The sequence below is a fragment of the Mauremys mutica genome, chromosome 12, assembly GCF_020497125.1.
Source record: "Mauremys mutica isolate MM-2020 ecotype Southern chromosome 12, ASM2049712v1, whole genome shotgun sequence".
Taxonomy (NCBI): domain Eukaryota; kingdom Metazoa; phylum Chordata; order Testudines; family Geoemydidae; genus Mauremys; species Mauremys mutica.
The window spans coordinates 34,480,718-34,508,331 of record NC_059083.1 but is presented as its reverse complement, the minus strand read 5'-3'; the positions used below and the strand labels follow the sequence as shown (position 1 = coordinate 34,508,331).

At 51.7% G+C, this 27,614-nt stretch overlaps 1 protein-coding gene across 2 annotated transcripts in view; it reads right to left on the bottom strand.

The window, feature by feature from the left end:
• LOC123345251 (zinc finger protein RFP-like) overlaps positions 1-22,587 on the bottom strand; it is a 60,596-nt gene extending 38,009 nt beyond the window's left edge. The window contains exons 1-6 of one of the 2 annotated variants that reach the window (XM_044981996.1): positions 22,092-22,587; positions 18,689-18,784; positions 7,079-7,309; positions 4,872-4,894; positions 4,185-4,300; positions 237-287 (exon numbers count right to left, since the gene is read on the bottom strand). In XM_044981996.1, coding sequence (XP_044837931.1) covers positions 237-287; positions 4,185-4,300; positions 4,872-4,894; positions 7,079-7,309; positions 18,689-18,784; positions 22,092-22,508 — 934 coding nt within the window. In that variant the 5' untranslated portion in view covers positions 22,509-22,587. The remainder of the gene's footprint in view (positions 1-236; positions 288-4,184; positions 4,301-4,871; positions 4,895-7,078; positions 7,310-18,688; positions 18,785-22,091) is intronic. The other variant, XM_044981995.1, reaches the window with a different exon arrangement.
• Between the last annotated feature and the right edge of the window lie 5,027 nt (positions 22,588-27,614).

Sequence of the window (27,614 nt, the reverse complement as noted above, 5' to 3'; positions counted from 1 at the left end):
TCCCTCTGGGTCACATGGCATTGGTCACTGTTGGAAGACACGATACTGGGCTAGATGGACCATTGGTCTGATCCAGTCTGGCTGATCTTATGATATAATGATTCCTTTTAACCTTGGAATCCATAACTCTGTATTGGTAGAAACCTCTAGTTTGAATTCAGAAGCTTCTTCTAAAAAAATAATCCTGAGATTTTAATGAATAATTGTTGTAGGAAAATATCCTCATGAAAACTTACCCTCTTTCTCTGCCTTTGAGACCAGAAAGTGCAGCTGATAGGGCAGGGTCTCTAGAGAAAGAAAAGATCAGAGGAGAGGTGATTTCCCTCTTTCTTGTAGGAAAATAGCCTCATTAAAACGGGACTTGAGTCACAAAGAAACTTAGGCAAGGTGATGCTTAGCATCATAACACCCAACATTTAGACACCTAGAAAGATCTCATAGTTAAGCCAAAAGACCACTTTGGCTTAACCACGAGATCTTGCATGATCTAAAAAATAAAAATGAGTCATATAAAAAATGGAAACTAGGACAAATTACAAAGGATGAATATAGGCAAAAACCTCTATCTCTAGCTTGCTACTTGCTTGCATATATATATATATATATATATATATATATATATATATATATATACACACACACACACACACACACACACACACTGGAAATTTCCACTACATGCATCTGATGAAGTGGGTATTCACCCACGAAAGCTCATGCTCCAAAACGTCTCTTAGTCTACAAGGTGCCACAGGACTCTTTTCTGTGTTTACAGATCCAGACTAACACGGCGACCCCTCTGATAATAGGCAAATACAGGAATGCAGGGGCAAGGTTAGAAAGGCAAAGGCACAAAATGAGCTCAAAGTAGCTACGGGAATAAAGGGAAACAAGAAGACTTTTAATCAATATATTAGAAGCAAGAGGAAGACCAAGGACAGGGTAGGCCCACTGCTCAGTGAGGAGGGAGAAACAGTAACAGGAAACTTGGAAATGGCACAGATGCTCAATGACTTCTTTGTTTTGGTCTTCACTGAGAAGTCTGAAGGAATGCCTAACATAGTGAATGCTAATGGGAAGGGGGTAGGTTTGGAAGATAAAATAAAAAAGAACAAGTTAAAAATCACTTAGAAAAGTTAGATGCCTGCAAGTCACCAGGGCCTGTAGAAATGCATCCTAGAATATTCAAGGAGCTAATAAATAGAGGCGGTATCTGAGCCTCTAGGTATTATCTTTGGAAAATCATGGGAGACACGAGAGATTCCAGAAGCCTGGAAAAGGGCAAATATAGTGCCCATCTATAAAAAGGGAAATAAAAACATCCCGGGAAACTACAGACCAGATAGTTTAACTTCTGTGCCAGGGAAGATAATGGAGCAAGTAAATAAGGAAATCTACAAACACTTGGAAGGTGGAAAGGTGATAGGGAATAGCCAGCATGGATTTGTAAAGAACAAATCTTGTCAAACCAATCTGATAGCTTTTTTTATAGGATAACGAGCCTTGTGCATAAGGGAGAAGTGGTGGATGTGGTATACCTAGACTTTAGTAAGGCATCTGATACGGTCTTGCATGATATTCTTATCAATAAACTAGGCAAATACAACTTAGATGGGGTTACTATAAGGTGGATACATAACTGGCTGGATAACCGTACTCAGAGAGTAGTTATTAATGGTTCCCAATCCTGCTGGAAAGGTATAACAAGTGGGGTTCCGCAGGGGTCTGTTTTGGGAGCGGCTCTGTTCAATATCTTCATCAACGACTTAGATATTGGCATAGAAAGTATGCTTATTAAGTTTGCAGATGATACCAAACTGGGAGGGATTGCAACTGCTTTGGAGGACAGGGTCATAATTCAAAATGATCTGGACAAATTGGAGAAATGGTCTGAGGTAAACCGGATGAAGTTTAACAAAGACAAATGCAAAGTGCTCCACTTAGGAAGGAACAATCAGTTTCACACATACAGAATGGGAAGAGTGTCTAGGAAGGAGTACGGCAGAAAGGGATCTAGGGGTTATAGTGGACCACAAGCTAAATATGAGTCAACAGTGTGATGCTGTTGCAAAAAAAGCAAACGTAATTCTGGGATGCATTAACAGGTGTGTTGTGAGCAAGACATGAGAAGTCATTCTTCCGCTCTGCTCTGCACTGGTTAGGCCTCAGCTGGTGTTTGTGTCCAGTTCTGGGCACCGCATTTCAAAAAAGATGTGGAGAAATTGGAGAGGGTCCAGAGAAGAGCAACAAGAATGATTAAAGATCTTGAGAACATGACCTATGAAGGAAGGCTGAAAGAATTGGGTTTGTTTAGTTTGGAAAAGAGAGGACTGAGAGGGGAGACATGATAGCGGTTTTCAGGTATCTAAAAGGGTGTCAGCCTCTAAGGATAGAACAAGAAGCAATGGGATTAAACTGCAGCAAGGGAAGTTTAGGTTGGACATTAGGAAAAAGTTCCTAACTGGCAGGGTGGTTAAACACTGGAATAAATTGCCTAGGGAGGATGTGGAATCTCCATCTCTGGAGATATTTAAGAGTAGGTTAGATAAATGTCTATCAGGGATGGTCTAGACAGTATTTGGTCCTGCCATGAGGGCAGGGGACTGGACTCGACCTCGAGGTCCCTTCCAGTCCTAGAAGAATCTATAAAGTCACTGATTCACAAAGCAGGAGTCAGGCACCCAGGCAATCGGTACCATGAACGGGGACAGAGATGCGCCTTGGAATGAGATTCATAAAAACCAGCATGCTAGGGGACTCCCTGCTTACGCCAGCCAGTGGGAAATGCCAAGGTGCGGGTGCAGGGGTGCTAAGCCCCGGCCCTTGTAGGGAGTATCTGCAACTGAGTCTGGGCAACACCGTAGGTGCCTCCCTTGGTGTGGGATTTTCAGCTGTGAGCCCTCTTGGTGTCCGGCACCTGTGCCATTTTTTCTGCAAGAAGCCTGGGGGGAGGAAACCCACCTTGCTCATAACTTTAAGCTCAATGGTTAGAGCACTCAGCTGGCCTTGGGGAGACTCCTGGTTCAAGTTAACCCTGTGCCACAGAGGGAGCGAAGGTCTGAAATGGGATCTACCACCTCTCAAGGAGTGCCCTAACCTCTGGGCTGCAGGATTTTCTGATGCCGGGTGCCCACATGCTTTCCTGGGGGAGAGCTTCCACCAGGGATAATCAATAATTCATTGGGCCAGAGGCAGAGAGAAATCACGAGAACGTCTCTGTAGCCAGGTGGTTAGAGCGCGCCCTTGGGAGGTGGGAGACCCAGAAGCCTGTCCCTCTGCTCAATTATTGATACAGAGTGGATCAGATTCAAAAGGGGAGACAGAGAGACCTATATCAGACCCCTGTTAGAATCTCTTCTTCCCCTCTGGGGGGCAGGGGATTTGAACTGGGGGGTCTCCCACATTGCAGGTCTGTTCCCTAATCACAGAGGAATGGAGCTTACTGAGAGCTCTTCTTCAGGTCTGTGGAGCTCAAAAGTTTGTCTCTGTCACCCACAGGAGTTGGTCCAATAAAAGCTGTTACCTCCCCCACCCTGTCTAATATCCTGGGACTGAGATGGCTACAGCAGCACTGGATGGAACCGTGCTGTAATGCTGAGACAGCCCAAAGGAAAAGACCATAGAACGAGAGGCAGATTGGAAACTAAAGTGAAATCATCATCCAGAATATATTATCTTGCACTTTTCCATCTTCCGCCTTCCTCCAAGGATCTCAAAGCACTGGGGGGCATTCACTAATTAGCACAACAAGGTAGGTTGGTCATTATTTCCTCCTTTTTAAAGATGGAGGAACGTGAGGTACAGACTCAGGATTTTCAAAAGGGCTTAGGCCATGTGGTGGCCAACTCCTATTGACAGTCAGAGAGATGGGTGCCTAAATCCCTTAGGTCCCCTAGAAAATCCCAGCCAGGGAGGTTAAATTCAATATTTTCTATAACATCTGGTGACATTGTGTCTCTGAAATTCTGAGTGACCCATTTTGGCACCGAGGGTTGGGTCTGAGACAATCCAAGTGGAGGCCTGGAGAACTGGCATCAGCCCTGAGCCCTCCCCATCCCACCCACAAAGACATCTAGCTGGGACAAGCTGAGAACTAATAGGCCAGAGTCCATCTCCTTCCACAGTCAGAGGCGCATCTCGATGTACCATTCCCGTAGCATGAACCCAGATAACTGTTAAGTTACCTTTGAATTTCTTCAGAGCCTCCTGCAGACAAACATTTCTTTGGGAAGAGACGCCGACTCTCTCTCTCAGGTCCTCTGGCACGGCCACTGGTTTCTCGAACTTCAGCTTCTCACACCTAGAGGGGGAAAAAAAAAAATCAAACATTTTCTAAATCTTTTCTGTCTTTTGAGAGAATGAGCTACCAGAGGCTGCTCTCTCATGGGCTTGTTGTGAGCCTCTAACTCCCACTGGTGAGTCAATTGCCCTCCTCACTGGAGTATTTAAATGCTTAGATCCTCAAATGGGAGTTAAAGAGAGTAAGGGGTCCACAAACTGCACCTCAGAGAGAAGGGCATAATCTTGTAGGAAAGGATGCTCCAGTAGTTAAGGGGTTGCTGTAGGACTCTGGAAACCTACATTCCACTCCCTGCTCTGCCACAGCCTCCCTGCGTGACCTTGGGCAAGTCACTTAAGGCCTGATTTTTAAAGGTCAGTCCTGGGATTTTCAAAAGCACCTAACCCAGCTAGGCTCCCAACTGCCACTGATTGCAATGGGAGGTGCCTAACTCGCTTAGCCACTTTGGAAAATTCCACCAAGTGCCTAGCTACATGTCAGGTGTCTAAATACCCGGCAAAATCTGACCCCAGGGGTCCAATCCCCTTTCAACATTGTGACGTGTAAGGGGGAGTGCAAAAGAGCTACGTACCTGCTCCAGGTGCTTCTGATGTCCTAGAAGAGAGAAAGAGGGGGGAAAAAAAAAAGAGTTCAGTCCCACGTGCCACAAGCTGGGGATCGCTCCTGCTCTGGAGATGCAGGACTCACTTTGTCATCCCTAGTCGAGCTCTACATGCAGTTCTTTGTAGTTGCACCTTTAAAAGTCCATTCACAGACTCGATGGACTGGGACCCCTAAGCACGCAACACGACTGTGGGTTTTCTCCTTCTGAATTCTATTCTGCCTGTGCCAATGGCACTTCCTCGGACAGATTCATCAGACACATGAATCCCGGACTTCCACATGCAACTGCTGTGTCCAGAGTGTTTGCCTTTCTCCATGTATGCAATTCTGAAAGCTGGATTCATTCCCGTTTCTTAACAGGCCCTGCAAAGAACTTTGCCTTCCTAATCTCCCACTTCCTAGAAACTGGAGTTGTGCCTTTTATTACTTCCAGATCATTAGAGCCCTTCATTTTCAGTTTCTATCTTAGTTAGTTTTTCCTGAGAATTTATCAGTGTTTATTACCACAACAAAAACAGGTGAAAAATCAGTGCAAAAAGGCTTAATTTTTCTGGGTAAATATCTGGGTTTGTTTTGGTGGATGGAAAGATGGGAAAAGAGTATTCAAGAGATTAATGCTTTGAATTCCATTCATCACTGTGGTTTGCTGCAGAACTAAAACAGAGCTCAAAACACAATGCCCCTCTGAGTTTAAGAAAACAATAGATCTCTAATCCCCAAATAAAACTCCTCATTTGAACCAACAGTTTACTGGTGTAGACTTAGAACTATTGGCCTATAAATATTCACATTTGATAATTGGGCCACACTACTTGCAGCGCATACACTCAACTTCATCCTTGGCTCCTGTTTTCGTTTCTTTAACCCTTTTGAATACTTCCTTGTGTTCTGAAACGTATTCTGCTACAGATTTTCATTTTCTTCCCATATTAGTGTGTCAAATCTTTTACCCATTGTCTGCTAACAGTTTGAAACACGTACGTGGTGGGCGTCAGATTCATCAGTACGTCCAGATGCACACACACTTCAGAGCTTGTGTGCCTGCCTGTTGATTTATTGTGTGCATCTTCTAGAAGAGAGGTGGGCAAACTACGGCCCGCAGGCCACATCTGGCCCCTAAGCTCCCGGCTGGGGAGGCTGGCCGGCCCCTCTCCTGCTGTCCTCTCTCCCCTGCCACCACACCGCCACATGGGCAGCGGTGTTGTGCGCACCTGCCGAACAGTGGAGCAGCATGTCTGGCTGCGGCTGTGTGGCTTGGCTGCCAGACATGCTGCTCTGAGTGGCCTAGTAAGGAGGCCAGGGCCGAGGGGTTGGATAAGGGGCAGAAGGTCCCGGGGGCAGTCAGGGGACAGGGAGCTGGGGGCGGTTGGAAGGGGCAGAGGTTCTGGGGGGTGGTCAAGAAACAGGTGGGGGGTTGGATAAGCGTTGGAGTCCTGGAGGGCCTGTCAGGGGGCGAGGGTGTGGATAGCAGTCAGGGCAGTCAGGGGACTGGGAGTTTGGATGGGGGATGGGGTTCCGGGGGGGTGGTTAGGGGACAAGGAGCAGGGAGGGTTGGATGGGTTGGGGGTTCTCGGGGGGCAGTCAGGGTGTAGGAAGTGTGAGGAGGTGGATAGGGGGTGCAGGCCAGGCTGTTTGGAGAGGCACAGCCTTCCCTACCCAGCCCTCCATATAATTTTGCAACCCCAATGTGGGCCTCGGGCCATAAAGTTTGCCCACCCCTGTTCTAGAACAATATGTTCTTACTTCAGCAGGCAGCTTTGCATATACACACTGACTAATGTATTATCCGAATACAGAGATCTCATGCAACGTATTGTATGTTTTATATATTTGAAGGATACAAAAGTAGGATGAAAAATCAGAAAAAAAATGACTACTACTTCTTGTAAAACCCGGGATTTTTTTGGTAAAAATTGGTTTAAACTGAAAACAAAGGGGTTTATGTATGATGTATCAAAAAGGCCCGAGACATCTGCCTTTAAAATAGCAAAACTGTTTCCACACTGGAAATATTAGAAATGTCAAAACGTTGTTTTCCCTCGTTTTGCTAAAGGACATGCTGACAGTCTCCATTATGGAGTGGAAGCTCTCCAAGAACTTAGTAAATGCCAAAGTTAATCACTCAGAATCTCTCCCTTCCCTAGGCAGGGCTCTGGGTGTCTCTAACTGTCTCACCTGCAGGAATTGGCTTGTTGGCTGCTGACACTTCTCTTCTATCTCACTGATCAAGTCACTGAGACGGGAAATCTCCTCACACAGTTTGGTGACATTTTCATCCTGTAGCTTCACAATTTCCTTGTCCAACTCTTCCAGCCGGGCCAGCAGGAGTCGCTCTTGTTCCTCCAGGAATTGCCGCAGTTGCTCAAATTCAGACACAATCTTCTGCCTCTCAGCTTCTATCTTTCCCTGTAACGAAGGGACAAACAGGGAAAGGACAGGTCAGGGACTAGGGTTGCCAGATGTCCAGATTTCGACCGGAAAGTCCAGTCGAAAAGGGAACCTGGCAGTACAAGTCCGGTTCTCCACAGTAACTGGCTTCCACCATCAGGTGGTGGGAAGAGCAGCAGTTGCTGCTGGGAGCCTGGAGGAGCACTCAGGGATGGCTCTGGGGGAGGATAGTACGGGCAGCTCCCCTGTCCTGCCCCAAACACCCTTCTACCCCTGCAGCGTGGCTCTCCCTGCCCCAAGCACCTCCACACCCTAGAGCCCCGCTCAGCTGGCAGGGGGAGGGAGGTGGAGAGAGCAGCAAGTGACAGTGAGCGGGGGAAGAGGAGTGGGGGGCGAGGCCTGGAGGGAAAGAGGCAGAGCCTGGGACGGGGCAGGTTCCAGCGCTCAGCGTCCGGTTTTCAGAAATGAAAAAGGTGAACAGCCTGTCAGGGAGATGGAGAGAGTCTGGAACTGGAAACAGTTCTTCCAGCTCTTTTCATTTCACCCTACTACGAACATACAGATGAGATTTCAGGAGAATATGCCTGATAGTTATTAGAGAGAAGATTCAGCTGGCCTGAATGAATAACACGTTTGAAAGCACCTTGGTGACTTAGGAGTCCAATTTCTATTTTCAAAGTTGCTTTTGGTGCTTAGGAGCCTAAGTTTGTTTGAAAATGTCTTTTGAAAATAGAACTTAGGGTAAATTTTCAGAAACAGAAAAATCATTTAGGAGCTGAAACCCATTTTAAAAAAAATGTATAAGGAGCTGCTTTTAAAAGCTATTGAGGTGTCTAAAGATGCATATAAGCCTCTAGAGCAGGGGTTGGCAACCTTTCAGAAGTGCTGTGCCGAGTCTTCATTTATTCACTCTAATTTAAGGTTTCGTGTGCCGGTAATATATATTATAGATTTATAGAAAGAGTATATAACTAAACTACTGTATGTAAAGCAAATAAGGATTTTAAAATGTTTAAGAAGCTTAATTTAAAATTAAATTAAAATGCAGAGCCCCCCGGACCGGTGGCCAGGAGCCGGGCAGCGTGAGTGCCACTGAAAATCACCTCGCATGCCGCCTTCGGCACCTGTGCCATAGGTTGCCTACCCCTGCTCTAGAGGGATTTTCAGTATCACTTAGGTGCCTAATTCCCCTTGACTACAGAGGACGTTAGGTGCTACTTAGTTGCTTTTGAAAATCTCAATAGGCCTCTCTCTGCATTTTAAGCTCCTAAATACCTGTGAGAATCTAGCCCTTAACAACTTGCAAAATTGTAAACTATAGGCTCCAAAATCACTGAGGCACTTTTGAAAATGTCACCCAATATCTCTAAAATGATGAGTCTTCAGGTTTGAGCGGCTTAGTATATTCTGCTGATTATCTAGAGTCTTCCAATAGCAGAAAGGTTGGAAGGGGGGGGATCTGACTCCGTATCAGGAATACATTGGCAGAGAGCTGCGGAGACGACCGAAGGAAAGTTCTGCTGGTTATCCACACAAAACGCCAGGTACAACATATACTGTGCAAAATGCTTTTTCTCCAGCTCTTACACGTTTCCATCTGGCATTTTGTACATTACATCATCCCAGAGGAAGCCAGTCGTGTCTGGTGGTTATAGATGGAGATTCAGGGGGAGGATTTCAGAGATACAAAACAGCCACTGGGAACCTAAGTCCACGAATATGATACAGTTTTGCGGTGACCTAGAATCCTACTTTCGCCGTCTCCAACTCAAAGAATACTTCCAACACACCTCTGAACTACATACTAACCCACAGAATCCTTCCTACCAACGCTATAATAAAAAGGATTCTGCATGGACTCCTCCTGAGGGTCGAAACAACAGACTAGACTTCTACATAGATTGCTTCCGTCACCGTGCACGGGCTGAAATTGTGGAAAAGCAACATCACTTGCCCCATAACCTAAGCCGTGCTGAACACAATGCCATCAACAGCCTCAAGAACAACTCTGACCTCATAATCAAACAGGCTGACAAAGGAGGTGCTGTCGTCATCATGAATAGGTCGGAATATGAACAAGAGGCTGCCAGGCAGCTTTCTAACTCCACATTCTACAAGCCATTACCCTCTGATCCCACTGATGATTACCAAAAGAAACTACACCATCTGCTCAAAAAACTCCCTGAGAAAGCACAGGAACAGATCTATACAGACACATGCCTAGAACCCCGACCAGGTGTATTCTATTTGCTACCCAAGATCCATAAACCTGGAAATCCTGGACGCCCCATCATCTCAAGCACTGGTACTTTAACAGCAGGATTGTCTGGCTATGTGGACTCTCTCCTCAGGCCCTATGCTACCAGCACTCCCAGCTATCTTTGAGACACCACTGACTTCCCGAGGAAACTACAATCCATCGGTGATCTTCCAGAAAACACCATTCTGGCCACTATGGATGTGGAAGCCCTCTACACTAACATTCCACACGAAGATGGACTACAAGCCATCAGGAACAGTATCCCCGATAATATCACAGCTAACCTGGTGGCTGAACTTTGTGACTTTGTCCTCACCCACAACTATTTCACATTTGGGGACAATATATATCTTAAAGTCAGTGGCACTGCTATGGGTACCCGCATGGCCCCTCAGTATGCCAACATCTTTATGGCTGACTTAGAACAACGCTTCCTTAACTCTCGTTCCCTAACGCCCCTACTCTACTTGCGCTACATTGATGACATCTTCATCATCTGGACTCATGGAAAAGAAGCCCTCGAGGAATTCCACCGTGATTTTAACAATTTCCATCCCACCATCAACCTCAGCCTAGACCAATCCACACAAGCGGTCCATTTCCTAGACACTACTGTGCTAATAAACGATGGTCACATAAATACCACCCTATACCGGAAACCCACTGACCGCTATACTTACTTACATGTCTCCAGCTTCCATCCCGGACACACCACACGATCCATTGTCTACAGCCAAGCTCTAAGATACAACCGTATTTGCTCCAATCCCTCAGACAGAGATAAACACCTACAAGATCTCTATCAAGCATTCTTAAAACTACAATACCCACCTGCTGAAGTGAAAAAACAGATTGACAGAGCCAGAAGAGTACCCAGAAGCCACCTACTACAGGACAGGCCTAAAAAAGAAAATAACAGAACACCACTAGCCATCACCTACAGCCCCCAACTAAAACCTCTCCAGCGCATCATCAAAGATTTACAACCTATCCTTAAAGATGATCCCTCACTCTCACAGATCTTGGGAGACAGGCCAGTCCTCGCTTATAGACAGCCTCCCAACCTGAAGCAAATACTCACCAGCAACCGCACACCATACAACATAAACACTAACCCAGGAAAAGACGGTTACTCACCTGTAGTAACTGGTGTTCTTCGAGATGTGTTGCTCCAATCCATTCCAGTTAGGTGTGCGCGCCGCGCGTGCATGGCTTCTCCGGAACTTTTTTCCCTAGCAACTCCGGCGGGCCGGCTGGCGCCCCCTGGAGTGGCGCCGCTATGGCGCTAAATATATACCCCAGCCGGCCCGTCCGCTCCTCAGTTCCTTCTTGCCGGCTACTCCGACAGTGGGGAAGGAGGGCGGGTCTGGAATGGATTGGAGCAACACATCTCGAAGAACACCAGTTACTACAGGTGAGTAACCGTCTTTTCTTCTTCGAGTGATTGCTCCAATGCATTCCAGTTAGGTGATTCCCAAGCCTTACCTTAGGCGGTGGGGTCGGAGTGAGACGTGGCGGAGTGCAATACCGCAGAGCCGAAGGCTGCGTCGTCTCTAGACTGCTGTACCAACGCGTAATGGGAGGCGAAGGTGTGGACCGAAGACCAGGTAGCCGCTCTGCAGATGTCCTGGATGGGGACATGGCTCAGGAAGGCGGCAGACGATGCGTGCGCTCTCGTAGAATGAGCGGTGAGTCGGCATGGTGTCACATGAGCCAGCTCATAGCATGACCTGATGCATTGAGTCACCCAGGAGGAAATGCGCTGGGTAGAGACCGGCTCGCCTTTCATGCGATCAGCGACTGCGATGAAGAGCTGGGTGGAACGCCGAAAGGACCTTGTCCGGTCGATGTAGAACGCCAGCGCCCTACGGACGTCGAGGGTGTGGAGCTGTTGTTCCCGGGGCGAAGCATGGGGCTTCGGGCAGAAGACCGGGAGAAAGATGTCCTGATTAAGGTGGAAGGCCGAGACCACCTTTGGTAAGAAGGCCGGGTGAGGACGAAGCTGCACCTTATCCGCGTGAAAGACGGTGTAGGGGGGGCCCACTGTCAACGCTCGGAGCTCCGAGACTCTCCGTGCCGATGTTATGGCAACCAGGAAGGCCGTCTTATAGGAGAGGTAGAGGAGAGAACACGTGGCCATAGGCTCGAATGGTGGACACGAGTCTGGCCAGGACGAGGTTCAAGTCCCAGGTCGGTGCCGGGCGGCGCACTGGCGGGTATAAGCGGTCGAGGCCCTTCAGGAAGCGGGAGACCATCGGATCGGAAAAGATGGTTCGACCCTCCACCGACGGACGAAAGGCGGACACCGAGGCGAGGTGGACTCTCAAGGAGGAAACCGCCAGACCCTGCTCCTTGAGGTACCATAGGTAGTCTAGGATGGTAGTGACAGGTACCACGAAAGGGTTGAGCCCCTGCTGGTCACACCAGAGCGCGAACCTCTTCCATTTCGCCATGTAGGTGGTGCGGGTGGAAGGCTTTCTGCTCTCTAGCAGGACTTGCTGTACTGCCGCCGAACAGTCCCTCTCTGCGTGGGTCAACCACGCAGGTACCAAGCTGTAAGATGGAGGGACTGCAGGTTCGGATGGCGGAGTCTGCCGAAGTCCTGCGTGATGAGGTCCGGCCACAATGGGAGGGCGATGGGCTCCCGAACGGAGAGCTCGAGCAGCAGGGTGTACCAATGCTGCCGCGGCCAGGCTGGAGCCACAAGTATCATGGTGGCTCGATCCCTCCGAAGCTTCTGGAGCACTCTGTGCACGAGTGGAAACGGAGAGAAGGCATAGAGGAGGTGAGTCTGCCACGGATAGAGGAAAGCGTCTGACAGAGAGCCCGGCGAGTGCCCCCGGAACGAGCAGAACTGGAGACACTTCCTGTTCGCCTTGGAGGCGAAGAGGTCGACCCGGGGAAACCCCCACCTCTGGAAAATCGTGTGTGCAACGTCGGGACGGAGGGACCACTCGTGGGAGAGAAACGACCTGCTGAGGTGGTCGGCCAGCGTGTTCTGCACTCCCGGAAGAAAGGACGCTTCCAGGTGAATGGAGTGGGTCACGCAGAAGTCCCACAAGAGGATCGCCTCCTTGCAGAGGGGGGACGAGCGGGCTCCGCCCTGCTTGTTCACGTAGAACATTGCCGCTGTGTTGTCTGTGCACACTGTCACACAGCGGCCTTGCAGGTTGGTCCGAAAGGTGTGACATGCAAAGCGGATCGCTCGGAGCTCGCGGACATTGATGTGGAGAGTGAGCTCCTGGGGCGACCAGCGGCCTTGAGTGTGAAGGCCACCCAGGTGAGCCCCCCAACCGAGTGCCGAGGCGTCCGTGGTCAGTGTCACGGACGGACGAGGCAGGTGGAACGGCACTCCGGCGCAGACGATCTCCGGATCGAGCCACCAACGAAGGGACTCGAGGGTCGGTTTGGTGACCGTGACCACCATGTCGATGTGGTCGCGATGCGGGCGGTACACCGACGCCAGCCACGACTGGAACGGACGGAGGTGGAGCCGCGCATACGCGGTGACATAAGTACACGATGCCATGTGACCCAGGAGGCGGAGGCACGACCGCACCGTCGTGGTCGGAAAGTTGACGAGCTCCCGGATGAGGGAGACCATTGTCAGGTGTCGAGACCGCGGCAGGCAGGCGCGGCCCGCAGAGGAGTCGAGAACCGCGCCAATGAACTCCACCCGCTGTGCCGGAAGCAAGGTAGACTTCTCGGCGTTGACAAGCAGCCCGAGGTGTTGAAAGAGGGACAGGATTTCCGCTACCTGGCGCTGCACCAGCCCTTGTGACTGCCCCCGAAGCAGCCAGTCGTCCAGATAGGGGTAGACATGCATCTGACGACGACGGAGGGCCGCCGCTACCACTGCCATGCACTTTGTAAATACCCGCGGTGCCGTGGCAAGTCCGAAAGGTAACACGGCGAACTGGTAGTGGTCGTTGTTGACGAGAAAGCGAAGGTAACGCCGGTGAGGGGGATAAATTGCGACATGGAAGTAAGCGTCCTTCATGTCGAGGGCGGCAAACCAGTCTCCCGGATCCAGAGAGGGAATGATGGTCCCCAGGGTGACCATGCGAAACTTGGGCTTGAGCAGGTATTTGTTCAGCTCTCGAAGGTCCAGGATAGGACGCAGCCCTCCTTTCGCCTTGGGGATGAGAAAATAACGGGAATAGAATCCCCTGCCCCGCCTGTCTGGAGGCACTGCCTCTATGGCACCCACGCTCAGTAGAGTCTGTACCTCTTGTAAAAGGACTTGCTCGTGAGAGGGGTCCCTGAAGAGGAACAGGGAGGGTGGGTGGGAAGGAGGGGGCGAAACAAATTGTAGACGGTATCCCGACTGGACTGTCTGAAGAACCCAGCTGTCCGATGTTATTCGGGACCACGCCGAACGAAAATAGGAGAGGCGGTTGGAGAACAAACGGGGAGGATCCGAGGGGGAGAGTGATGTGCCGTCCTCGGGCGTCCCATCAAAAGGCCTGCTTGGACCCCTGAGGGCCCTTGGAAGAGGCCTGGGACTGGTTCCGACGGTTACCCGAAGGCCGTCTGTGATTCTGGCCAGGACGTCTGGGCGTATACGGTCGATAACGCTGCTGCTGGAAGGACCGAGGGGGCTGCTGCCGGAAAGACCTGCGTTGTGGAGCCGGCGTGTGCATGCCAAGGGTTCGAATGGCAATACGCCCATCTTTTAAGGTCTGTATGCGCGAATCGGTCTGTTCGGAAAACAGGCCTTTCGTGTCGAACGGCAGGTCCTGCAGCGTATACTGCACCTCCTGTGGTAACGTGGAGGATTGCAGCCATGAGATGCGTCGCATCGCCACCCCTGTTGCTATTGTCCGCGCTCCCGAGTCCGCCGCGTCGAGGGCAGCCGTAATGGACGAACGGGAGGACTTCTTCCCTTCCTCGAGCATTGCCGAGAACTCTTGGCGGTCAGTCTTCGGCAGGAGCTCGGTGAATTTTGCCAGGGATGCCATGATGTCAAACACATACCTGGCTAGAAGGACCATTTGGTTGGCTATTCGCATCTGCAGGCCGCCCGCGGAATAGACCTTACGGCCTAGCAGGTCCATCCTCCGAGCGTCCTTAGATTTGGGCGCCGGGGCCGGTTGGCCATTCCGTTCTCGGCCGTTCACAGACTGCACAACAAGCGAGTCCGGGGTTGGGTGCGAGTATAAGTACTCATAGCCCGTGGGGGGGGCTGAGTACTTCCGTTCTACCCCTCGAGCCGTGGGAGGGATGGACGCGGGCGTTTGCCAGAGCGTGGCAGCGTTCTTCTGTATAGTCTTAACAAAAGGTAACGCCATGCGCACAGGAGTGTCCCAGCCGACCACATTAGTAATGGGGTCCTCATCCTCTTGGACCTCTGCCACCGGGAGGCCCATGGCCGTCGCGACCCGACGGAGTAGCTCCTGGTGGGCCTTAAGGTCTATGGGGGGCGGGTCTTTGGCAGAAGTCCCAGCCACCGCTTCGTCCGGGGACGATGACGAGGACATAGCCTGTCCAATAGTTTCCATGGGAGGGGCCGTTAGAGGCGCCTCGGCTGGGGCAGGCTGTACCGGGGACTGGCGGTCCTGCGGCATTGAGGGCTCGCGGAGAGGTGACTCCGGGGGGCGACTGATCGTCGCTTCGGGAACTCTGCGCTCCGCGGCCACGTCTCTGGGGGGAAGCGGAATGACTTGCGCTTCATGGTGACCCCAGGGCACCCAAAAGCCCCACTGCTGAGCCCCTTGAGGGTGGTCGCGTGGGGTTGGTGGCAATGAGCCGGTGCCGTCCGCGCCAGAGGCGACAGATGCCGGGCGAGACGGCCAGGGCGGGGCGGAGCCCGAAATCGAGGCCCGTGGGATATCACCAGGCGGTATGGAGGCCCGATGTCCGTCCGTCCGGTACCGAGAGGGTGACCGCGACCATCGGTCCCCGCGGTGCCGGGAGCTCGACCGGGAGCCGGACCTGCGGTGCCGGGAGCGGCTGCGGGAGTTCCGGTGGCGAGAACGGTGCCGAGACGGGGACCTCCGGCGGTGTCGACGCGACGGCGATCGAGACCTGGACCGGTGCCGGGAGTGTGACCGGTACCGAGATGACGATCGGTACCGGGACTGCGACCGGCGGCGAGATGGCGATCGGTACCGCGACGGAGAGCGGTGCCGAGATCTCGAACGGCTAGACGGTGAACGACGCCGGTTCCTGGAGCCTGAGCGGGACCGAGAGCGTCGACCGTGCCGGCGGTCCGTGGATGGCGGTCGGACCATCATCGCCGGCTTTCCTGCCGACGGGACAGCCCGCACCGGCGGCGCCGGGGGCCGGAGGCTCGGTGCCTCTACGAGCTGTATCAGCTCACGCGCGGAGGAGTACGTCTCCGGCGTCGTCGGCAGTCTTGGCTCAGCACCGGACGGTGCCGGGGAGCGTGGCGGTGCCGGACTCGACGCCTCTTGCGGAGTCAACGGCACGGTGTCTGCCCTGCGCACAGTCACCACTGTGGGCACAGGCGGCACGAGCACTTTAGCTGAGTCTGCAGCCCGGGACTTAGCTACTGCCTTAGCGACCTTGCGCTTCCTTGCCGGCGAAAGTGAGCGGTGCCGGGTCTTCGGCGCCGGAGGCGGAGCCTGCGGGGCCTCGGTACCGGAGCGGGCTGGTGCCGCTGGTGCGCTCTGCACCGAAGAGGTTCTCGGCGCCGGCGCCGCTGGTGCCGAAGGTTGGAGCGACGCCTCCATAAGGATCTGCTTAAGCCTGTAGTCCCGTTCTTTGCGTGTCCGCGGCTTAAAAGCAGAACAGATAACGCACTTGTCGGTGCGATGTCCTTCTCCGAGGCAACGGAGGCAAGCGTCGTGTGGATCGCCAATTGGCATCGGCCTTTGGCACACAGCGCAGGGCTTAAAGCCCGGTGCCCTGGGCATGAGCCCGCACCGGGAAGGGAAAGGGGGGGGAAACCCCCCTTAACCGTTTACTAAAACCTAGATAACTATACTATAACAATTATAACAACTCTAATCACTAACTAAACAACTAACTATATATATACAAAATAGGAGAGCTAGGGCAGTGGAGGCCAAGGAGCACTCCACAGTTCCGACCGGCCGTCACGGGCGGTAAGAAGGAACTGAGGAGCGGACGGGCCGGCTGGGGTATATATTTAGCGCCATAGCGGCGCCACTCCAGGGGGCGCCAGCCGGCCCGTCGGAGTTGCTAGGGAAAAAAGTTCCGGAGAAGCCGTGCACGCGCGGCGCGCACACCTAACTGGAATGCATTGGAGCAATCACTCGAAGAAGAACTTATCCTTGCAACAAAGCCCGATGCCAGCTCTGTCCACATATCCATTCAAGTGACACCATCATAGGACCTAATCACATCAGACACGCCATCAGGGGCTCGTACACCTGCACATCTACCAACGTGATATATGCCATCATGTGCCAGCAATGCCTCTCTGCCATGTGCATTGGCCAAACCGGACAGTCTCTACGCAAAAGAATAAATGGACACAAATCTGACATCAGGAATCATAACATTCAAAAACCAGTGGGAGAACACTTCAACCTCTCTAACCACTCAGTGACAGACTTGAAGGTGGCAATTTTGCAACAAAAAAACTTCAAAAACAGACTCCAAAGAGAAACTGCTGAACTTGAATTAATATGCAAACTAGATACAATTAACTGTGGCCTAAACAAAGACTGGGAACGGTTGGGTCATTACACTAATTGAATCTATTTCCCTATGTTAAGTTCTCCTCACACCTTCTATGGGCCATCTTAATTATCACTTCAAAAAGTTTTTTTTTTCCCTTGATTAGAATCTGCCTGTTGGTATGCATACTTCCACCTTTTCATGTTCTCTGTATGTATAAATATCCCCTGTCTGTGTGTTCCATTCTATGCATCCGAAGAAGTGAGCTGCAGCTCATGAAAGCTCATGCTAAAATAAATTTGTTAGTCTTTAAGGTGCCACAAGTACGCCTGTTCTTTTTAAGTCCTATTGACAGTCAATGTGAATTAGGCACCTAATCACCATACATGCCTTTGAAAACAATTTCCCCTCAAATCACTGTTTGTAGCTGGATTTGGACCCACTGATGTGTGGGGAATAAGATCAGTGCTTTGAATTGAAACTGGAAGCTAGTGGAGGAATCCGCCCAGAGGGATGATAAACAAAGACAAACATGATCACACCCGGTAAAGATGTGTCTACAAGAGGCAAAGTGCTTGAGGTTATCTACAACATCACAGCTAACCCTGATCTAAGTAGGGTGACCAGATGAGAGGAAGAAAATATCAGGACGCATGTGGGGAGTCACCGGTGGAGCCAACCCCCCCCCCCCCAAAAACGGAGTGTCGCCAGCGGAGCAAAAGAACCCCCAAAAAAACAGTGCGAAATATCGGGACAAACGGCGTTGAGACGTGGGACAAAGGCCTAAAAATCAGGACTGTCCCGATTTTATCGGGATGTCTGGTCACCCTAGATCTAAACTGGACCTTGCTCCTAGTTAGCACCTTTTATCACAGTTTAACTGGACAAGGAGAACCCTACACGCCACACTAGGGTCAAATTAAATTAGGTTTGAAATGTTTGCATGTCAGGGGTTTACACCAGTATAAAGACATTACATTAAAAAGTGATTTGAGGTACAGCTGTACTACACAAATGTTATGGTGGTGTGTAGAGGACGTACACTATATGCCTCTGCTAACATGGGCATAAATAGCAGTGTAGATGGTGAGGCATTGCTTAAGCCAGTAGAGTCGCGATATGCCTGAACCCTCTGGGTATAAACCCTACAGACATGGCTCTATACACCCCCAAGCAGGGCCTCCCCCATCTACACTGCTAAAAATAGCAGAATAGTGTCCCGCTGCCCCCTCCCCCACGCCACCAGAGCCTTTCCCCACCACAAATAAAGGCTCCAGAAGTGGGGAAAGGCTCCGGCAGCTCTGCTGCCTTCTTCTGCTGGAGCCTTTTCATTCACCCACCACGGCAGGGACACAGCCTGTGCTGTGTAGCTACAGATGCCCTGCAGGTCGCCCCCAGAGCTGTGCAGTGTAGATGTAGCCATAGCTAAATCAGGCAGTGCTGTGTACAGACCAGGGTTGACACTCTTCCCACACAGAGATACCAACTCTGACTGACGGAACTGCTGGACCATAACAATGGGCACCTACCAGATATTCCTGGCTTTGCATCTCTCCACCTTGTTTCCACTCCAGAAGTTCTTCTCTCTCCTGCATCAGGGTGTTCAATAGGGTTTGAATTTGTTCCTGAGGCAAGACAAACAATGTTTGGGAGGGTCAGGGGGCTGAGGAGTCTGTCCTCACAGATACATTTATGTACATTGCATGTCCCTCTCAGGCTGTCCCACAGACAGTGGTCATGGCAATGTCACAATTGCCTCTTGAGAGGTGGGAGATTCCGGTTCAAATCCCTTCCCCTCAGCAGGGAGAGGGAGAACTTGAACCAGGGGTCTCCCGCCTACCAGGTGAGCGCCCTTCCCCCAGGCGAGCGCCCTTCCCCCAGGCTAACTGTTATGAAGAAGGTTCTGTTGCCTCCTCCCCAGGTGATTTGTGTGGAGTGACACAAGTGCAGAACTCCATCGTGCAAGAAACAGTTTAGATGCCTAAGCCGCCTGACTCCAGGAGAGGGGTTCCCAGGTGTGGAGCACAGAGACAGGCACATTCCTACACCAAACTCTGAGGGGGCGGGGCTTAGGACACACCCCTCTCAGCAGCATCTCCCATTGTAATCCTGTCAATTACAGGCCAGTAAGGCTAAAGGCTTGTGGATAAGTACAGCACTGCAGCTGTACCGATATGTCTGTGCTGCTGCAGCACACGCAGTGGAGACGCTCTATGCCGATGGGAGAGAGCTCTCCCGTCAGCATAATAAACCCACCTCCACGAGTGGCAGAAGCTTAGGGTGGCGGGAGAAGTTCTCCTACTGACATAGCACTGTGCACATGAACGCTTATGTCACTCAGGGAGGCAGGGCGGGCTCCAGGCACCAGCCCACCAAGCAGGTGCTTGGGGTGGCCCCTGAAAGGGGGCAGCACGTCTGGCTCTTTGGCGGCAATTCAGTGGTGGGTCCCTCAGTCCGTCTTGGAGGGAAGGACCTACCGCCAAATTGCCGCTGAAGAATGAAGCGGCAGCCTTGGAGTTCCCGATCGCGGCTTTTTTTTTTTTTTTGCTTGGGGCGGCAAAAGCTATGGAGCCAGCTATGGAGCTCAGCCCTACAGGCCTGAGCGACATAAGTTTTGGCGACATAGGCTGTATTGCAGACAAAGCCTAATTTCAGTACCAGGCAAATTGGTTAAAACTATAGTAAAGAACCAAATTGTCAGACACAGATGAACATGATTTGTTGGGGGAAGAATCAACACAGCCCTTGTAAAGGGAAATCATGCCTCACCAATCTATTATCAAGAAGAATGATCCACTGGATATAGTGTACTTAGACTTTCAGAAAGCCTTTGACAAGGTCCCACACTAAAGTCTCTTAAGGAAACTAAACAGTCATGGGATAAGCGATAACCGGTTACTGATCCATGAGATAAGATTAAAATACAGGAAACAAAGGATAGGAATAAATGGTCAGTTGTCACAACGGAGCAAGGTAAATACCAGGTCCCCCAAGGATCTCTACTGGGACCAGTGCTGTTTAACAGATTCACACTGTAGAGAGTGAATGGGGAAGTTTATTTACCCCTTCACAGAACAGGAACCAGGGGAAATTAACAGGCAACAGGTTTAAAAACAAACAAAAGGAAGGACTTCTTCATGCAACACACAATCAATCCATGGAACACATTGCCAGGGATGCTGTGAAGGCCAAAAGTCTAACTGGGTTCAGAAAAGAATTAGATGAGTTCATGGAGGACAGGTCCATCAATAGCTATTAGCCAAGATGGTCAGGGATGCAACCCCATGCTCCAGAGATCCCTAAACCTCTAACTGCCAAGTGCTGCAGGGCAATGGGCTTAAAGTCATATCCATTTTCCAGCAGTACAGGATAGGGTGTTCTGCTCCCATGCAATGACAGGGAGCCGAGCCACTTACAGGGAAGGGAGTTTTGGTAAGAGTGTTTTAAACACTTTTTTAAAAAAAAGTGTATGTTAAACTCTGGAGCCTAATGAAAAATTGGGAGAAAGGGACTCCTGGTTAAAAATCCAACACACTCACAAGGTTCATAAATATTGTGTTTGATTGTTTGGCATGGGGGAAAAGGAGCACTTCCGAGGTGCTCCAGTACTGAGACTCAACATGGTCCTGGGAATCAGCCTTTTTCTTCCTTTAATCTTACTGTGGCATTAATACAGTCCACTTTGTCCTTAAAGCGAGAGTGGCAGACAGCACAGTGGATTCTGCCCTGAGTGGATTGCTCTGTCCAACAGGCCTTTTAAGGTTCCAATCCACTTGGGCTTCATGGGCTCTAGAATGTTGCATCGAGTGTGTGGTTCAAATGGACGCGTAAACCCAAAGCAAAACTCTGATGTATGCACGGGTGGGACGTGAATCACTGGCTCGGGGAGGCTAGACGCCAGTTCAGCCCCTTCTGCCCAAGGCCCCATCCCTACCAGAGCCCCCCCCCCCACTGTGACAGCTGGTCCCTCCTCCCCAGAGCACTAGGCAGGCAGCACAGGCCTCAGCGTCCCCAGCCCCAGGCAGCGACAACGCCAGCCCCAGGTGCCCAGAGTCCTGGGCTGCAGGCCAACCGCCCACTAGCCCCAGCCCAGCGAGTGAGAGAAGAGATGCAGCACGCTGGTGGGAATCAGGAGGGGTTTGGGGGTGGTGGGTGGGCAGGGCCACGCAGGGCTGTGCCTCCCCCGACTCCCCACTGGGCTGGTCATTTTGCTGCTCCTGAAGCATTCAGCAAGACAGGGAAAACAAGAATTCATCATCCTGGTTTTTCCTTGAGGAAAAAGTGAAGCAGATTAACCATCATGTTTTAAGCAGAAATCTTTCAGTGCATCTTATGCATCAGAAAGTAACAGAAAACGAACCCACTGAGAACACTGCTGACAATGGTACCTTACTGCTGCTTCCAGGGAGCAGCCAGCGGTCATCAGATATGAAATGCTCAAGTCGGGCACTGGCAAGCACCGGCTCTGCCGAAACTCAGCCGTGCTGGGCGGTTTATAATGTGAGTGTAAAGCCCTGCCTGCCGGGAGCGGTGAGAGGCTGTGCGGTCTAGTGGCTAGAGAACTAGGCTGGGCATTGGGAGGCCAGGGTTTCATTCCTGGTTCTGCTACTGAGCTGTTTTGTGAGCTTGGTCAAATCACTGCCCCTTCCGTCCCTCTTGTCCCTCTTTTTCGCTCGGCGGGGGCGGGGTGCTCCGCCGGGGGCCCGATCGACCGCCTTACCGCTGTCCACGTCCCCCCTCCAGCCACGGCCCTGCTCCGGGCCCCAGCTCTGGGGGGGGGGGGCCGTGGGGCGCGGACAGGGGTCAGGGGGGTGTAGCTCAGCACCCCCCACCCCACTCCAAAAACTGTCCCAGCGCCACTGCAGCCCCATCTGCTGTGGCCTGGGCTCCCCCCGGCCCCGCTCCCAGCCCCGTGCCCAGCCGTGGCCTAACCTTGTGCTCCCGGGCAGCCTCCTCTGTGGGGACCACCCTGTGAGCGTGGTGAGCCTGGGACTCCCTGCAGATCACACAGATGAGAACTTGGTCCTGGTTACAGAAGAGTTTGAAAGGCTCCTGGTGCGCGTGGCACAAACCTCCTGCTGCTGCTGCTGCCGCCGGGACACTCAGCTGCTTGGCTATTTCTACCATGTTCCCCAGTTGCCTGTTCGGCCTCAGGGTCCCCTGGGGGAAGGTCTCTCTGCACTGAGGACAGGCGATGTCTGGGTCTGGTCTCGCCCAGCACTGGGCGATGCAGGCTCGGCAGAAATTGTGCCCACAGTCTATAGTCACTGGATCCGTGAAAAAACTCAGACAGATGGAGCAAGTAGCTTCGTCTCGGAGTCTTTTCAGAGGATTCCGTGCTGCAGCCATGACTCCCTGCAGACCGTGTAACACGGTAAGTTTCGTTTCCTGCCAGACCCAGCAAACAGCCTTGCAAAGCAGATTGCCCAGCTGGGAGCCAATCACGCTCTCCGGCGGGAAATTAAAAACAAACAAACAACCCATCAACAGACACAACACACCAGAAGCTCCTCACCCCCATCCCCCAGAAAAGCCGCCAAACAAGCAAGATGCTACTTAAAGAAATGACTAGGCAATTACATAGACAAAGAAGCCAACAGAGGCTTGCTGGGTGCAGGCTTGGCAGCTTTCTTTTCTACATCACAGAATAAACCCAGGCTCAGATTCAGGTTTAAGGCCAAGACGCTTTCCGGGTCTCCTTTGTAAAGCACTTTGAGATCTAGTGAGGGACAACGCTATATAAGAGCCTTACTAATCCGCAATAGTTAGAGATCATTTAAAGCCTTGATCAATGTATTGCTTCCAAAAACATTATTTGCATTAACTTAACTGTTATAACTCTGGGGTTTCTAGTTATTCATATCAAATATCCAATCCCTTTTTTGCATCTTGCTAAATTACTGGCCTCAAAAACTCCATGTGGCAATGAGTTGCACAGTTTAATTATAGGTTTTGTGTAAAAGTATTTCTTAAAGGTTTTGAATTTGATCCCTTTCCATTTCATTCACTGTCCTCTTGGTCTTGTGTTATGAGACAGGCAGAAAAGACGTTCCCAGTCTTCTCTGGCCCATTCATTATTTTATACCCTTTTAGCCTTTATGTCATCTCCTTTCCAAGGTAAACAGTCCTGTTCTTTTGAATCTTTCTTACCAAAAGAGGTTTTCCAGGCCCCTCATCATTCTCGTTGCCCTTCTCTGAACCCTCTCTAATACTGCAATAGCCTTTTTCAAATGGTGTGACCAGTACTGCACACACTCTTCTAGGTTGGTGGTTTTCAAACTTTTATCTGGCAACCCAGCTGAAAAAAATTGACGATGCCTGTGACTCAGCAGTGCTGGGGATGAGGGGTTTGGGGTGTGGGATGGGCTCAGGGCTGGGGCAGAGGGTTGGGGTGAGAGGGTGAGGGTCACAGGGTGGGGCCGGGAATGAAGGGTCCAGGGTATGGAAGGGGGCTCTGGGCTGGGGCAGTGGGTTTGGGCTCTGGGTTGGGGATTCAGGCTCTGGAGTGGGGCTGGGGATGAAGGCTTTGGGGTGCAGTAGGGGGCTCTGGGTTTGGGGGGGCTTACAGCTGGGGTGGGCTTGGGGAGAGCCTCAGGTTTACTTCCAATGGCTCCTGATCAGTGGCGCAGCTGGGGTGCAGAGGCAGGCGTCTCACCTGTTCTGGCACCATGGACCGTGATGCACCCCAGAAGCGGCCAGCAGCAGATCCGGCTCCTAGGTGGATGACCATAAGCAGTGCCACGAGTTCTCCCCCGCAGGCACCGCCCTCCCCAGCTCCCATTGGCCGGGAGCCAGCCAGTGGGAATGCGGAGCCGGTGCTTGGGGCAGGGCAGTGCGCAGAGCCCCGTGTGCATCCTCCACTCCCTTCCAGGGCACAGCGCGGTGTCAGAACAGGTAGGGACTAGCCTGCCTTAACCAGGAGGGGGAAGGAGGGGGAAGGCACAGCCCTCTAGGAATTTCAGAGATGGGGTGAGGCCCTGTAGCAGAAGGGTTGATATCCCTGCCCATCATCAGTGTGAACTGTTCTAGTCTGGGTATTTGTGTGACCCACAGAAATGGCCGCTCCCTCAGAGAATCTGATGTTCTGGCCATGGTGGTATCCAGTGACAGTGAGTTCCACAGGCTGATGACATTACAAGTGAAAGGCCCAGCTGCTGTGTGACGTGCAGGGCTGGCAGTGCCTGGCAGAGTGCCCAGCATTTGTGCGCCATCCCTGTCCACCTCCTGGCTCAGACTTTCCTCTCCTCTGGAGGCCAGGCCTCTGCAGAGGCTCTTGGGGAGAGATTCAAGGCAAAGGTCTGTGGCTGCCCCAAGAGGATGGCCCAGCGGATACTCCCCTCGGTGTCCTGAGCCCAGATGCCCCAGTGCATTATAGGGGGAGGGGAGCAGTGACTGGAGATGAGCGCCGACTGCTGGTTACTCTGGGCCTGACAAGTCCTGGGCCTGTGGAAATCTGCGATGCCGTCCCCAGCCATCACCCTTCCCTGGCTCCCTGGGAATCTCTAATACGCACTGCCTTTGCTCAAAACCCAGGGAACCCCAAAGAGCTGAAACAGCATCCAAAGGTCACCCGAGACCAAAGCTCGGCCAGCGTCTCAGCACGCACTGGGCGCCCCTTAGTGTGACTCTGGGGACGGGAGTGCAGGCCTGCACCCGTAGCCCTGGAACATGGTGCGTGGGGTTGTTATGCTCTCTCCTGGAGGCCTGCCCATTGTCAGGATAGGGGGTTTCTGTGCAGAGTGTAGTTTGGGGTCCATCGGGGGCATGATGGGGGGAAACCCAGAGCTGAATTCCCATCCTCCTTCCCTAGCTGGGGTCTCCCTACAGGTAAAGCCGCCTCTGAACAAGTTTCTTCTCTCTCTGTACAGCAGCAAAAATCGGAGAAGATTCTGCCTCCAACTTTTCATCAGGAACAGACACCTGGAACGTGGGAGCCCAGAGCTAGGTCTAGAGTGACCCTGCCCATCCAGTGAGGAATTATGGGATGCCACCTCCATCTGTGAGGCAGATGGGCCCGCTTGAAAAAACTGAATGCAAAAATTGTGGTTTGTAGGAAGGAGACTCTTTGCTCTAACCGAGCTCCAGTCTGAGATGCCACCTGCTTTTGTGACACACAAAAATCTGCTCCAATATGAACTGCTGAGTCTCCAGATATCAGAGTGTGGTTTGTTAGTGTCTCTCTGTGGAGCAGGACCTGCGGAAAGATGAGGATCTATCCCTCTCTGGCTGTGGCTGAGAGGATGTGGAATGGGTTTTTCCCTATTTCTTTTCCAGTTCCAACTTTTGCTGGCTTTGCATTTTTAAGAAATGATTTCTGGGGACTGACCCATGACCTCCAATACCTCAGATACACGCAGTCTGCAGGTCTGTAGGTATTTTTGGATGCAAAGGTATTGCAACCTGAAATTACTGGAGTGAGGAGCTCCTTCATTTGCATAAATATGTCCTAATTAGACCCCCTTGGGTGATGCCAGTGACCTTAGAAGGAGAGTGCCCTGTTCTGATTGGCCACAGGAGCCCTGAGGTTCCAAGGGGGAGGGGTCAGCTGGGTCATCATCTGCAAAAGCCAAAGGAAAAGAAGAAACCTTTGTTCTGGCTTGTTAGGCTGGTTTGCTCTGGCTGCTGGCCTCTGGCCGTGCCATACAAAGTGCCCTGTGCTTCATTCACCCCACAGCTGGCCACTTAGAGGTAGGAGTCAGCAACGTGGGGCATCCAAGATCTGACACCTACAAGTGAGTCACCGCTAGCGAGCCTGCAAGTCCGTTGACCTTAACACATGTGAACTAGGCGCTGACTCTGTGGGTGCTCTGGGGCTGGATCAGCTCCTCCACCTCCCTCCCTGCGCCTCCCACAATCAGCTGTTCAGTGGTGTGCAGGAGGCGCTGGTGGGAGGGGGCAGGGCGAGCTCAGGGGAGGAGGCAGAATGGGGCAGGGGTGTGACGAAGGTGGGAAGGGGCGGAGCGGCGGTCGAGCACCCTGCAGGAAATGACAAAGTTGGTGCCTGTGCATGTGAGCTCACGAGCATAGCGCCTATAGAGTAGTTGCTCGGGTACCTCAAACAACCCTACGTCAAACAGCCTCGGTATCAGGCATGCAGGTATTTCAGGCGTTTAACCATGAGAAATCCTGTTGTTTTCACCTACGTTTGTCGTATGACCGTTCAGTGCAACCAGCCTTATTGGAACATGACATTGTGTGACATGGGGAAGAGATTGGCTGTTACCCACAGCTCTGAGGCAATTTTCCCTTCAACCAGAGACTTGTCTGACCCTCCCTCTATCAACTCTTTGGCTGGGACCGAAATGTTTGGTGTTTGAGGTGAAGGATGCCCTGGGACTGTGGTACTGCTAGCTCCATGAATTCACCGCCTTCCCAGAGTGTTATGTAGCGCTTAGAAGGTGCCGTTTAATTTATTTGGGATGGTTTAAATTATCTTGTTGCTGTACTCAGGTTCATTCATGTTTTTTCATTTTTATGTGAGGTTTTTTTTGACGCTTTTGCTCGGTTATTGAGCTGATAAAATACATATCACGGAAAGGTGGGCGGTTCGGCTGTCTCTTCCCCAGACAGCCGGAGCGGACTCTGAGCCCCACTGAGGGCTGGTCCCTAGATGCCCCAGCATCCTCCAGGGCCAGGCACCAGAACTAGAACCTGCTTTCCATCAACAACAGGGAATCCAGAAGCTGGCAGTGGGGCGGGGTGGTGGATACCAGCCCAGGTCAAGCTAAAGGCCGACCAGTCCCCCCTTAATAAATCCATACTCCTCACTCCTCCAACCCCCTCAGTCAGTCATTGGCTTGTGCCCTGATGCTGGGGCATTTAAATCTGTTCTATCTTTGACTCCCTTGTGTACAGCTACTTGTTCTGAGTATCCCTGTTGAGAGAAAGGGCAGGTCCAAGGGTTGGGGTGCTAGCCTGGGAGACCTGGCTCTGCCATGTGCGTCCAGGGTGAACCTAGGTTCCTCTTGTAATTTGTTGGGCTGAATTAACCCAGCACTGTACCCTGGGTAACCCACCCCAAGTCCACCATCCCATCTGCTCTGAAGGCTGCCCACCGCCCCTCTCCTGGCCAATGTAACACTACAAACTGCTGCCTGCACAATTTGCTACCTGTACTTACTGACAGCTCTAGTCTCTCTTTTACTGCCATGAAACAGTGTGCTGCCTCCGCCTTGCCCCATCCTGTACTCCAGAGGCAGCATTCCCCTCACAATTTGCTACCTGTCACCTTTCCCCATCTCCTGGTCCCAGGGTAACAAATTGTGATGACAGGGGTTCCCCTATCCCAGTGGTGCTACCTCTACCTTTTCTCACGCTCTGGGCCAGGGGCAGCACATTATGACAGACTGAGGCATTCCTGTCACCATTTGCTAGGAGGGTGACATTTCTCTTTTAAATCTGGACACAAATAAAGTACCTTTGTGATTGGGGAAAGTGTTCTACAGCATTAAACCT